This window comes from Haemorhous mexicanus, chromosome 13 (assembly GCF_027477595.1).
Source record: "Haemorhous mexicanus isolate bHaeMex1 chromosome 13, bHaeMex1.pri, whole genome shotgun sequence".
In the NCBI taxonomy this organism is placed as follows: domain Eukaryota; kingdom Metazoa; phylum Chordata; class Aves; order Passeriformes; family Fringillidae; genus Haemorhous; species Haemorhous mexicanus.
The window spans coordinates 14,323,532-14,337,908 of NC_082353.1; the positions used below are offsets into that span (position 1 = coordinate 14,323,532).

At 41.5% G+C, this 14,377-nt stretch overlaps 1 protein-coding gene across 5 annotated transcripts in view; it reads right to left on the minus strand.

Moving 5' to 3' along the window:
* The window catches only part of ZFAND6 (zinc finger AN1-type containing 6), a 36,433-nt gene that overhangs the window by 17,464 nt on the left and 4,592 nt on the right, over nucleotides 1-14,377 (minus strand). The window contains exon 1 of one of the 5 annotated variants that reach the window (XM_059858517.1): nucleotides 11,947-12,060. The exons of 3 other annotated variants lie outside the window; for them this stretch is intronic. Coding sequence is in view for 1 of the 2 variants with exons in the window: in XM_059858513.1 (XP_059714496.1) it covers nucleotides 11,880-11,881 (2 nt within the window). In the remaining variant the exon portion in view is untranslated. Of the gene's footprint in view, nucleotides 1-11,879; nucleotides 11,904-11,946; nucleotides 12,061-14,377 lie in introns of those variants that run through there. One more of the 5 variants, XM_059858513.1, reaches the window with a different exon arrangement.

Here is a 14,377-nt window from a genome sequence, read left to right on the forward strand (position 1 = left end):
TACATGTGTAGTTACACTCTGACCCAGTTTCATCAGAATGCTTTGAGTTAAAAAAAGTGAATATGGTTAAGGACCAGCTATGCAAGCAGATCTGTAAGGGCAGCGACCTCTTTGTTCCTGTAGCAGCAGAACACACAGCTGCTGCATTTTTCAAAACACAGGAGTTCCAGCTTCCTCAGCACCAAGAGAATCCATACATTTTGAAGCTTTCCACTCATTCCACTGAGCCTCCAGTTTTCTTCCTGCTCAAAGTTTTAAATTGTAATGTGAAGTAGAATTTATATGATTTCATAACAAAAACAAAATACTCACGCTAGTGACCAAAAACTTACATAAGATGTTCTTTTAACTCACTTGACAAGTCATTTAATATCTACTATGTTCCTGTAAATTCCTGTTGAACAGCTTTTTATTTTTGTTTCATGCACAGACTTAATTTAGGCTACAATCAAGTACTTATACTAAGACACTCCTAGCAGAAACTTTACAAAAAGGCGTAAAGAGTTAGAGAAGTCTTTTCTTCACTTCCAATTTTTATTAGTTAGCAAGCTTAAATCCTTCCATACAAGAACTAAAACAAAATATGAACTCTTAAGAAGGCGATATCTCAGATTTAAGATGTCAGAAAGACTGTGGAAGAATCACACTAGTAGAAAAAAGACACACTCATGAGAGAAAATGGCAGATGGACAGAAGAGAGACAGTTCAGGTCTTAGGAAGGGACAGAACATTAGCAACTTTTGTAACTAATCTGAGCCAGAATATCATAAACCCAGGAACACCTGGTACAGACAAAGCCTCCAGTGTTAAAGCATGTTTGCTGCTAAGTACAGCTGACTGCTCTTGTACTCAAGGTTACACAAGGAACAACAGAACATTTCACTACAACCTCTCCACTCTTGCTAAGCAAGAACAAAGATGCACAGATTCTATACTGGTATCAAGGAGATCACTGATAATAAGGACTCAGCTTTCCAAGCTTGTCTACATACACTGTTAATAGATGTTACTTTGAAACTGTAATTACTACTTGTGACCACGCTTAACCTTTGCAAAGCATAGATTACCAGACCCAAAGATTAACTTCTGTAAAAGTGGTACCTCAGACTCTCATTCCCCTCATGCAAAAGCATCTAATTGCTTGCAGTAACCAAAGTCTATGCACAAAAACAAGTATAACCAAATTTTTCATCCTTAATTTCCAAAGTTTCTAGTATAGTCAACACACCAAATAAAGGGCCAATTCCATGAACATCATTACTCTACTGAAGATTAATTCTTAAAAAATCCCCCAACAATTAACAAGCAATGTAAGACGTACATTTTATTACCTAGCAGGAAGAATCATATTTTATTTATTTTGGATTTCAAAGAGGCAGAGTACAGACAAAAGGACCTGTATTGAAATTACAGAAAGCTGCCATACAGAGCTACTGGTGTGATGCCAGGTTTTTGCAGTAATGACCACTACTTTATGGATCATGTGCTAACTGCTAAGACATCTAAAAAATTAAGTGCAACACTCTGTATAAAGCCTTCAACACTCCTATTTATCATGCATTTCAACTTGAGTCTAAAGCAGCAAAATACAAATCATGATGCCAAGGATTATCACTGTTTGTACATTTCAGCCTGTATATGGGGACTTCCTAGCTGTTCTAGGCTTACACTGCAGCACCACTAGAATTACATCCTTGCATATGACATTATCCAAACTTCATGAGATTCAAAGAAACATCATTTTTTCCTCTTAGAAAATTTAAAAGCCTCTTATTTCCCACAAGCATGATACATTTGGAGGCCACCCCCAGTTCATCCAGCAAACTCCAGTCCAGAGCAACACAGAAATGCTTTCAGAAAGAGGCACCACCAGCATGTTCTAAGTTTCTGTCTCTCCAGTGATGACTATCAGAAAATCTAAGCTGACAAAGCTGCCTTTTTGGAGAGGTCAACCTGAATGCAAGTGAAAACAACAAAACAAAACCTACACATACAAAAAAACTCACTTCTTGGGTTCAAGAGGAAAAACAGCAAACAACCCTTGGAGCTAGACATGCTTGTTTACAGCGAGCCATGACAGGGACTTTCAATAAAGCTAACTAGTTAAACATTAAAAGCACTGAGAGCAACACAGTAACTGTAGTTGTTCAGTACATAGTAAAGACAATTTCTAAGTGAGTTACAAAGAAAAGTGAAAAGAGTATATAACGTGTTTCAGGAAGTTGGTTTTGATCTGGCATCCCTGGGGGAGGCACAGTGAAAGAAGTTCAAGAGGCGTATCTGAGGAACACAGAGAAGACACTGGCCAGCCATCAGGTCATGCTGTCCTACCCAAAGCACTCTGTGTCCATGCTAAAGCCAGAGAAGAGTGGCTTGTCCCCCAGATATGAAGTTGTACTTGGTCAGTTTAGCCTCCCCAGCTCACCCAAGATCTGAGGCAGGCAGGCTGAGCAGGCCCATTTCTGGAAGATGGCTGTCTCTGAGACAAGACTGACACAGAAACCTTACATGAAGTTACACTTGTGACAGAACATGCAGCTACTTTTAAAAGAGCACCCTTTTAGAGTGCTTGTTCTGGTATCTCTGCTCAAGAGGAAAAAGAATTCAGAAGTTAAACCCATTAGAAAAATCAAACCATGTCAGTAATTGCTTATCAGCAGTTGACTATGTCAGCTCACACAGTTTCCATCATGTGTGGCTGAACTGGTGCCAAGCTGTACAAGTCACAGACATTGCTTGAGGAGCCCTTTTCTTTCCTCTGGAGTTTGTGCCATCTCATACCTGTTTTCTGGCATTCAGGTGCTGCAGAAATACTTGACTTGCCCTTCACAGTCCCATAAATTTAAGGTTTATTTGAAATCTGTCAGATAACAGAAATGCCTTCTTTTAAAATGCTCTACAAAAGGTAAGAAAGCTATTCTGAAACAGACCAGACAGGGTTGGACTCTGCCTTCTCTGGTATCAGATATTGAAGCTGGCCATTTCAGAAATCAGAGGTTGTATAGAATTAGAATCAGGAGATTCTGGAATGCTCTAAATTCCTTTAGAATACCAGGCCAACAGGGATGCAGGAGAGCAACTTCATAAACTATCTTTGGTGTTGTATTTTAAAACAGGTTTGACTCAACTCACTGATGAGAAATAATCTGTAAGAAGGATTCAAACACTTACAAGATTACCCTCATAATTACTGAAAGAATAGCTATAGATTCAGTAATCGCTTCTCTTGAGCTTCAGTGAATAAGTAATCTTCTCTCAATACAGCATAAGTTTCACTTATTTTAAGCATATCAAACCCAGAAGAGATAAAAGCCGCTTTAACACGAGTTCCCGAAATAGACAGCTTCTTGTTAACAAAGCACCTGTTGCCGAGAACTGACAGTAAGCACAAAACACATTATAATTTGTTTTCATAAACAGCACTATGTAGAATTTTAATTAGCTTATAATGCCACAGTTCTATGTGGGTCTAATGCTAGGGGAGCTCCTGCTCTAATATCGGGGTTCCTATGAGTTAATAAATAAAACTGTCATCATTTCTGGCTAGGGCATCTTGAATTCAGCTTAACTTCCAAGAACACTGTGATTACCATACTTGATGTGTAGTTCTATTTAGAATTATGCACTATATCTAATTTAAGTGTGTAAAATTATACAATACCCTCACTGTGGTTTGATGGGGAACTCAACCTAAAGCTAAAGCCTGACCAAAGAAAGAGGGTACGTAAGGACAAGTTTTCAGCAGAAGAGGTATAAGTACAGCATTCCCTGTGGCAAAGCTGCGTTCCTCATCTCTTGCAATACACTTAAATTTAGTCAAGGGACTCAAAGGTATTACTTTGTTTTAACCCCAATGCTATTCTGGGGGGGGGTTCTGCTTTTTTTATCCCTTAATTATTTCAATCACTGGGGAAGCCAGCTTACAGGATCCCAAACAAATTACATGTACTATGTAGATGTCTACATACTAAAACTTATCACCCTGCACAAAGCATAGGAAAATACCTCACAGGTGATTAGCAGCTGCCATGTTGGACAACTGGTATTTATCCATCACTTTCATACAATGTCAAGTTTCACTGAAGATAGGAATAGACCAACTGGTCACACTCTGAAGTTTTGCATCTTTCCTTAGTTTCCTCTCAGCTGTCACTTTACACTCCCTGAAACAATGGAACACATAAACATCCAACTGCAACCTATAAACATACATTCAGTGTCTATTCACATCCAACTAATGCAATGGTTTCATGAAACAGGTAATTTGGGGCTTTAGATACCTCTGTCACAGCATTGCTGGGACAGGAAGTGATCAACCCTAAAGACATCATTTTTCAAAAGCTTGGATTGGCTCTTGTATCTGGTTTATGGTGTAGGTCTGTGCCAGAGGAGTCAAAGTTAACAGTGCACTGCAGGAGGAAGGTGAACCTACCAAGTCAGCAGCAGAACTAAAATTTAAAGCATAGCCTCACTTACAGCTTAAGACAAGGAAAAAGGCCCCTATTCACCAGGAGGTCAGAGCATGAATTAGTGAGAGTTGCCTTGTGTCAGCTTTAACTATCTAAGTGTCAAGTGAACAGATAAGGGGCTAGGGAATTATCAGAAATTTGCAATGAGACACTCTCCTTTCTGAAGGTTTCCAGAAGTTCCAGAAGTACACCACTTGCTCAGATGGAGAGGTCACTGCTTAAGAAAAGCTTAAAAAGATAATGGAAGCAACTTGATTGAGGACAACTGGCATTTCTTCCCCCACTGCCATCATGGAAGAGAAAATAGTTTTTTACACTTCTTCCCTAAGCCCATACAGAACAGACTGCACATATTTCAGTTTCTCAACTGAGGAGAAAGCCAGAGCTGACAGCTCTCGAGTAAGAGTCTGCATTGCAAACGCTGTGCTTTAATCACTAGGGCATCGTTTTTACCTACAAAATACTCCAGTTACAACTCTGTGAACTGCCCTCCTGATAACCAAGTCTGCTATTCATTCTTTTCCCAGACAAGATTCTGCTATGTGAGCACACATTTCTAATATAATGTCTTCCCCACTCACTGTCCAGAACTCTTAGATCAGCAAGTTAAGAACACAATGACCTAAAAATAGCATGGCTGGGTGCCACTGTCTCCCCACTTATTATTGTGCTACCTTTGTACAGAGTTTTTTTCTACAATTCTACATGGAAAAATAAATGGCTTTACAGGAGGGACTTGTAATCAAAAAGGCCAAGCTGTTAAGTAGTGCCCTGGGATTTTCCCTTTTTCCTCAAGTCACATAAACAGAAATTTACATTTTTAGAAGTATTTTGAACATAACTCCTTAAGTAGATCCCATTTCTCTTTTTATCCTCTTGCCATAGTGATTGTATTCTGCCAGAGAACAAACTGACACATGGCAAAGTATCAGCACTTTGTAGAAAAATGCAGGCCAGATCACCAACTATTTTGCTTGGCATATTAAAGCCAGTGTCACACTTCAGAATGGATAAAAATGGGGAGAGAAAAAAAATCTGCTCACAGGATATTGAGCTTCAACTGTCAACATCATGTGGCTTTCTATCATGATGCTCATTCCCTTCCATTCACAAACTATGGCTAACAGGGCTATTATCAGGAAACAAAGCATTTTCCTTTTTATTATGGTACTGGGTCAGAAACAGGAGGGTTATCAGCAAGAACAAGGTCCTTTAGCTTGGCCTAAGGATGCAGTCACAGGCACAGCAGCTTCAGCTAGACTGGTTCCATGAGAACGGCGTCCTTGCTACGGCTTGGAGAAAAGCCCAGTGCCCTTACACTGCCTCCCAGAAATCCCTTCTGTCTCACACCCCTTTTGTGAGGGCAAAATTCCCCACACAACTGTTGAAGAATATCTGTATTCCTTACATTAAAAAAAAACATTAATTTTAACCCATGAACCTGCATTTTAAAAACCAACTTGTAAAACTTGATGCTGCTCAAGGAAACCCAGCAACACCACACTGCACATTTTACACTACATATGCCACCCTGTTTAGGTTCACCAGGCTGAGCTTTCAGGCCATACAAAAAAGTTTGAAAAAATTCTTCATTTCAGGCCTTGACAGTCTGAGAAATTAAGGTGTCAGAGCTGCAGCAAGGACAGAGGTATTACTCAGAGAAGACTAATGTTCCAAGCATTCTGATTGTGTAGTGTGGGATCTGAGGTTGAAGACAGAAGGATAAGTAGGTAGCAACTAATCAGGGATTTATTTATATACAGAATGACTAGGTATAAACTTAAGACCATGGGTCACAGTCACATTATGACTTTGCAGAATAACAAGCTAATTCCTGCAGAAAGAGAGACCAGAGGCAAGAGTCAAAAGTTTCACAGACACCAAGTAAGAGAAAAGCAAATGCAGGAAGGCAACAAAATCAACCAAGTGACCAGAGTGTGAAATGAGATTTTTTTGTTGTTATACTGGAAGGAAAAAAATAAAGCAATTACTCCACTGCTATGCACAGAAGTTTAAAATCACTTTTAAATGCACTCAAAGCACTAAGTTTGACTGGACTTATTAAGAAGGCAATTAAGACATGCCCAGCTGCCAGTCCTTCTACAAATCAAACACTCCTTTATCTCAGCACTAGTCTTAGCCCCTGCATGGTTTGTCATACACAACTGATAATTTGTTTGTTATGTAACTAATAGTAATACACTTACCTTGACCTATTGTTACTAATGCTGCCTTCCTCCTCTCCAAGGATACTTTAAACAAACCCCACGAAAATATGTTGATACTCAAAACAATTCTACAGAGCCATTCTGAAGTCTTTTCCCTAAAAAGCATTTCAGCAAAGTCCTTCCATGTTGCCACAATTTTCCTCTCTTTCTCTGCACATTAGTAATCAAATATTTTGGTATCATAAAACAATAAATACTTTTCTTGTCACCCTTCACCTGAAGGACAACAGTTGTTTGATAACTAATTCTAATTAATACCTACAGAATCACTTAAGGACTTCACACCAATATCCAAGAGCATGTCATACTAGCATGATATTTGGATAGCATAATCCCAACATGAGAAGTCTGGTGAAATTCACTTAGAAAACTCTCTGGTAGCAGCAACTAAAGCTACCTGATAAGCATCTTACCTGATTCTGAAGGAGCTGGGCAAGGACAGCAATCTCCAAACCTTTCAGTTTAACACTCACAACCACTTCTTTTGCCCCTACCTTGAAAATGGTGCAGATTGCAATGCAAGGTCATCCCGTTGCACAGAAAACATTCTGGTACATGACAACACTGCATTGCATTAACGACTTGATTGTACCTGATTTTAGAAAATCATTCTGAATGCATACAAAATTCATACAGGGGGTAGTAGAGAAACAATTTTATCGTTCCTTGCTGTCTTGTATCTTCCCTGCCACCCCATCCTTGAAACTAGAGTGATAAACAACTCACTGAATGTTTTCTTCTGGCAATCTAGAGATAACATTCTGTATAAAATACATTAATATGTCCAATTTAGGTATAGAATGGTACATTTTTGCCTGAAGAATCAGTGGTTCTATTGCTGCAAAAATATTTTAAACCTTAAGCAGAAAATACCTGCCTTTCTCATGCAATATTTTGTTTTCATCAGCACAATTATATCCCACAGCACACACATGAAAATCATCCAGACTCCTGCATTGTTCAAACCAATGGTGAAAACTTCAGGCCTTGCTTAGAAAACTCATGCTATGCAAAATGCTTCAATGAGCCCAAAACACCTCACTTCCATCTCAGAAATACCTCTCAAGCTCCCATTCCAATTTGATTATTAAGTTTACATTTGTTGCCCTAGTTCTTCACATAGATAAAGATGCATTAGCATCATGAATTACAGGACACACTAGTGCAGTGCTGACTTAAACCCTGGGCTAGCTAAACTGCTGGGGTGGCTGCCAGGGCCTGCCAAGCCAGCCACACTGTTTATAGTTTAGTTCTCCAGATACAGGATTATTACGTTTCAGACTGACAAATACCATATCCTGAAGGTTAGAGTCCTGTGACACAAATACATCCTGGCAGGGCAGAACAGCTGAGCAGGGGTGGTCTTCAGCACAGAGACAGGCTGAGCTCCTGCAGGACTGCTGAGGCATTAAGTTAAAGGAAGAACTGTAGATTTAATAAAACTGCTACTTAGAAAGGAGCTATTTTTAGGAAATACTCAAACGAGTGTGTTCATTTGTCTAAGTAATACTCAAAATACTGTCTTAAACTGAGTTAAATCCTAACCTGATCCATCTTCTGCTCCATTTAGATCAACTTATCTCTTAATGCATAATTCAATAGCCAAAAAAGTTACTTCTCAAATTGAAAAAACCCTCAGTTTCCTTCAACAATTGGAGAATGAGAAAAAAACCCAACATGAGTGAGGAGAAACAGTTTTTGCACTGTCAAAGCTTTGTTTTAGCTAATCTCTGTTTAGCTCAAAAGCCCTATAAACACACTTGGAAGAAGGGATCTGTTAAAAATATATCACCCCACCCCTTCAATTAAGGGCTGAGAAGCTTATGACACATCTGAGAGATCCAACAAGAACAGGGAAGAGAGACTTAATGTTCCTGATACTTTTAATGGTAAAAAAAAAAAAAAAACAATAACCAAAGCAGGTTTAAAAATCCCAACCATGTTTCATGCCTCTGTTAAATGGAGTTTAAACCAAGAACAGATCCCAGCTATTTTTATTCCTTTGTAGGTCATGTGCAATTAAATGCTTATTTTCACAAAACCTTATTACAGTGTAAACATCACTGTGCAGATGATCTGCCCCACCCAGAGCGAGCTCCACACCGCAGGAGGACACACAACTATCTCCTGAGGAGCCCTTGTATCTGCAGGAGAGGGCTGGTCCTGGGCACCAATCTGCCCTGCAACAGCAGCCCTGTGCTGATCACACCTCCTCAGCTCACCCCTTTCCTAGAAACTGCAAGAAAACCAGTTAGAGGCCAAACCTCCCAGCCAAAAGCAAGGGCAGGTGTCCCTGTTTGGGCATCGCTGACATGCTCTAGGATGATATTATTCTTCTCCCACCTCCCTTCTGCCTTGGGCCCAGGGCAATTAGCAGAAATGATCCCTGAACCACTTGGGAAACAGGGGGAGGAAGAGAAGAGGAAAAGAGCCAGTTGGCTGGCTCCAGACACTAGTTCAGAACAATTTGAACCAGCCTAGTTGACTGTGCCTGCAGTGCTCACAGAAGCCACTCTGCTGGGAGCGTGCAGGAGGCCACACGTGTGGCAGAGAGGGCCCAACAGGCAGGGGGATCCAAAGCCCATATTCCTGGTTTCAGGGTGGACAGCAGCCCTCCATAAGGCTTGGGGATATTTTACAGAGATCAGCCTGTGGCAGGCACACAGCCTGCACAAGCAGCACTGAACAGACCCAGAGTGCAGGGTCACCATCCCAGCTCATGCTGTGCCACCCACGTCATGCTGGGCAGTGCCACCAGCAGCTGGTGAACTGTAGGGCACAGATGTCCTTTGTCTCAAAGAGGGGAGATAAAATTACATCCTGTGTTTTGTACACAGCGTTACAGTAGATTTTGAGAATCTCTTATTCTCATCAGAGATGTATATTCTATCCTGGCAGCAGAAGCAGACACATAAATCCCACAGCACACAACACATTCACAGTGTTTAAGATCTGCAGATGGAGCATGTGCAGGAGAAGGTTTTATGAACAAGAAATGCTGGAACAACCAATCGTTGTGCAGGGACAACACGGGTCCTGCCAGCAACGGCTTTGAGTGCAGGCAAGAAACATTTGCTGTAGCCTGAATACAGAAGTTGTACAGCTGTGCCAGCAAAGTGCTATGTTTATCCTTTAGGGCAGATTTGCTTTCTACAAACAGCCTGCATTAGAACTGTATACATGTGGCAAGAGAGTTGAGCATTTCACTCCTGTGTTGAATAAATCAGCAAAACTGGTCCCAGATAATACATCTTCCCTAAGTTGGGGGCCAGAGGGGACTCAAGAAACATGGCTGCTCAGTGATCAAGCAACAGGAAGCAAGTTGCCTCATGTATTCAGCTTTTATCTGGTTCTAAATGAAACCAGTTTTTGGCTAAATGTGATATTTAATAGCACACAAACACTTTAGTTGGCTCGCTTTAGTTTTAGCAATTCTAATATACATACTCATCAGTTTAGAGAAATTCCAGCTAACTCTAGTATTCTTCTTACCCTCACTTCATACACCTGATCCAGCCACTTAGGCCTAGCATCACAAGGAAGTTAAGAAATTAATATCCAGGTATTAAACACTTATGTATCCTGGTCTTAAACCCAGTACAAGAAACCTATCCCAGCTGTCTGCTAAAAGACCATATACAGTCATTGCTAATTCTAAAATAGTATTTTCAGGGTTTAAATACAATGCAGGCCTTTTAAAAATGGCAAACACCGATAAAGACAGCAAGAGCAAATTAACAATTCAGACCTGTAAGCCACTGGCCCATGGCGAGACACCAGTGTGTCAAGACACTGATATATATACATACATATATATATATAAACATATATATGTATACACATACAAATATACATATATACACACACACACACACAAAAAAGCAGTCTATACCCAGCATTTTGGGAGAAAACAGAATGGCTCAATGTAAAACTGAAAGAACGAGGTATACTTTGAAAATAACACTTGTTTACATTCAGTGAAGGTCTAAGCAATTGCTTTCCACGGTAATTTGAAAGACTGTTGCTCAATTTTTCACATCCATTCTTCTATCACCATGACTAATCATACAAGACCCATCAAACTTCTTAGACTCAAGTATTGGGGACATGAGTATTTCTTTCCAATTCCCAGAAGCAGCTGTGTATCAACCCAAGTGATTTTATAAAAACAGGAAGTATTCAGGGAAGTAAGAAAATAGATTTCCAAATCTGAAAGCTTTGTTCTGTATGTGGCCCCATCTAATACAGAAAGGGTGACAATTAAAAGAAAGTCTTCATTCTCATTAGAACCCCCCTGTTTCCTGTCTCACCACTTCCTGCTCTCCTCCCTCTCACCCTATCCCATGCCAATTCATACTTTTCCTCTTCCTGAAGCCCTTTCAGATGCACAAAGTGTCACTAAAAATACCATATATGATATAACTGGTGCAGAAACTAAAAATAATCTTCCTTCAAATAAAACACCTGCTACCATCAGGCAATACAGGTTTCCAAAGAGATTCGGACCAATTCCAAAGGAAAAAAAATCCTCCCCCTTTTTTTTCCCTTAGCTGGAAGGGTAATAGCTGCACCACAGAGCAGTAACACTATTTTTCCTGCCTGTGCTTGTAATCAGAGCTCTTACAGACCAAGACACCCTACAAAACTGATTAAAATTGAAGAAAAAATTGCCATGTTTTACATAGTTTTTACATATCTTTGTTCTAAATGCTAAAGACCTGCGAGACATTCTTCTCATCAAGAACAAACACACAGACAACAGCACAGCAGCCTTCAGTGATACAACAAAGGACAATTTAAGACAAATGACTTGGAGCAAATGCTATCACTGAATAATCCCACAGCAGCTGTCATAATTAGTTACCTCCAATCTCATCAGAATCAGGGAAGTTAGAGTTAAAATCGAGCTCTCTTCCTGTAACATTGTGTAACTCCAAAACAGCAGCATTATCCTCGCTATTTTAGAATTAACATTTCTCCATAAGATAATGTGGAACCGCTCGATTCTTCCACGCCAGAACACCCGGTGCAAGCCGAGAGATGACAAAAGAAACTCGGTCAAGTTTGAGTCTCTCAGCACCTTATTTCCTGTCTAAAGAGCCCTTTTGTTCTGCTTCCCTGCATAAATGTTAATATCCTGCCATCATTAGAGAGCGGAACGACGAAGGAAAGCCCCACGCACATGAACTCCACTGCCCCGGAGGGCGGAACGACGCCACACGACGCGATTAGAACGGCAAAATTCCTACCAACACGATCTCCACAATTTTCTGTTCGCTTCACCCCAGATTAACTTCACTTGGAGCTGCACTTCGGCGCAACCTACCGTGGGCACGAGGCCCGCCCTCCCGCTCCTATTGGCCGAGGCGGCGAAGGCCCGCCCCGCCGGCCGGGCCGCGCCCGCTGATTGGCGGAACGGCCTGTCCGTCACGCAAAGAACTTTTCCTTGCTAGCAGGTTAGGCTGGGCGGGCTCGGGCACCCCGGGCGCACGCTCTTAAAGGGGCCGTGCCCCGCTGCCGCCGTGACAAACCCGAGCCGCGGGCGGGCGCACCCCGCGAACGATGCCCGGGACGGACCCCGGTCCCCGCGGGGCGCCCACCCCTCCCGGCACCTCGCTCCCGAGCGGGGGGTCGGGGGTGGAAGAGAGGATAACACCCGAGCGGGCTGGGAACGCTTCTCCCGCGGCAATTACACAACTGCCGCTTGCTCCACTTATGGGATAAAATTAGCTGTGGGTTTGGAGCCCATCCGCGCTTTAAGGGTGACTGGAGTTACCCTGGGAGGCCGAGCACACTATATAAATTAGTAACCCCGGCTAAAAATACATCGGGTCGCCGGTTCCAAAGGCTTCCACCCATTTAAAGCATGAGTCAGCAGGAGCTCCGCAGGAAGTGACTGTCTCCATCCCACAAGGTACCACGGCTTCTGCCAGAAACTTTTTGTGCTTATTCAGGCTTCACTCGACTGAACAAATTTCCAAAATCCTGGTCACATTATGACAGCAGCGTTTCTCACGGCACAGCTTCCTCTCAGCACTACACAAAAACCTGTCTTTTAGATTAAAAGTGGGTCTTTTTCCTTTGCGCAAACACAACTATCCAGTGAAAAGATGAGTAAAAACAAAACAAGGCTTAACAAATATTTCACAAGTGCAGATAGGACACCTGGTTCAAGACGAACCTTGCCCCATCCTAACAAGCAACACAGGGAAGAGCCAGAACACAGTCACTGCTCCCTCCTGCACCCACAAGTATCATCATAGTTACACAAGACTTATCTGGGTAGCAAGGCTGCCTTACATAAAATATTTTCACGTGTTTAGTGTAAAATATCTAAAAATACTAAGCTAGAGGAAGATAAAGCACTTGTCAGCACAAGCACATTGGGGTTGTTTTTGTCCTGTGCGAAGGCAGAGAGGAAAAACTTGTTTCTGGTTCTTGTCACCTTTCCCAGTGCTGGAACAGCCTGCCTTCCCTTACTTCACCCACTACCATTACCACAAAACAGGGAAGTTTTAACTTCCCTAATACAGATTAATGAAGTCCAAGGCAGTCCAGCACACTGCTTTACTGCAAATACTACACAACATCAGGAAAATACTTACAGCTAAGTGCTCCCTTGAGCTGTGATACACCAAAGAGAGCATAAAAAACACCGTCATGAAGGACATTTACTTCTGCTAAAATGATGAAATTGCACAGTTTGTGTTACCTATTTTAAAGCAACATATTATGCCACAAATCCAAGTACAACTAAAAAGCAGAAATTGGTTATAAGGTGTTATGTATGAAACACTACAAGAATAGAATTAACAATATTCACATAACTTCCCCCACAATACCTAAAAAAGAAACTGAAAGAACCAGACCTTAATCCCTGCACCTGAATTCAGTGCCCTGTGAGAACCAGCACTGTTGGAAGCTGATCTGAGGTCCCCTGAGCATAACTCATACTTGCATGACACTTTTTTTGACCAATCCTTATCTAAGCAATCAAAACCAAGAACACAGTTCACACAAACAAAACAGACCAATAAAGTGTCCCTCAAGTATCTCAGGAACCAATCTAGGAAAGCTTCAATTCAGAGCACATTAACTTTAGGTCCACAGAAACAGCAGCACAAGTCACAAATTATATCAACCAAACTGTCAAGTGCTAGAAGATGTGACAACCCTATAGTCAATGTTGTTGTTGGGGTACTTTAAAAAGAAGAGGGGGGAAAAAAACCCAAACCAAATATACTACTCCAAAAGTCTCCAGCTCTGTTTGCTACCACAGCAGGCTCACCACCTTGTAATGGCAATGAAAAATAATTTTTATCATCAAACATTCCACACCTCAGCTCATGCTTGTGTCACACAGGCAACTAGCAGCTCTTATCACTACAGGGGAGATGTTCCATCCCTTTTCCTCCCCACCTCTTCCCCCCACAAACCCTGCAGTCTGGCCAACTCCTGAAACTAACTCTGGTGCTAATCAGCCCCTTCCACCTGCCTTGAGTCTCAGCTGGCAGAAGCTTGGCCAGCCTCTGATGAACAAGAGTATGGCTCACCTAGAGCAAAAGGGGATGGCAAAGCAAACTCAGCACTGGCCTCCCAGATTTTCTTACCCCATCTCATTTAAAACCAAAACACCCACACCATAACTGTCCTAATAAGAAAGTCCCAAGAGTTATTTGC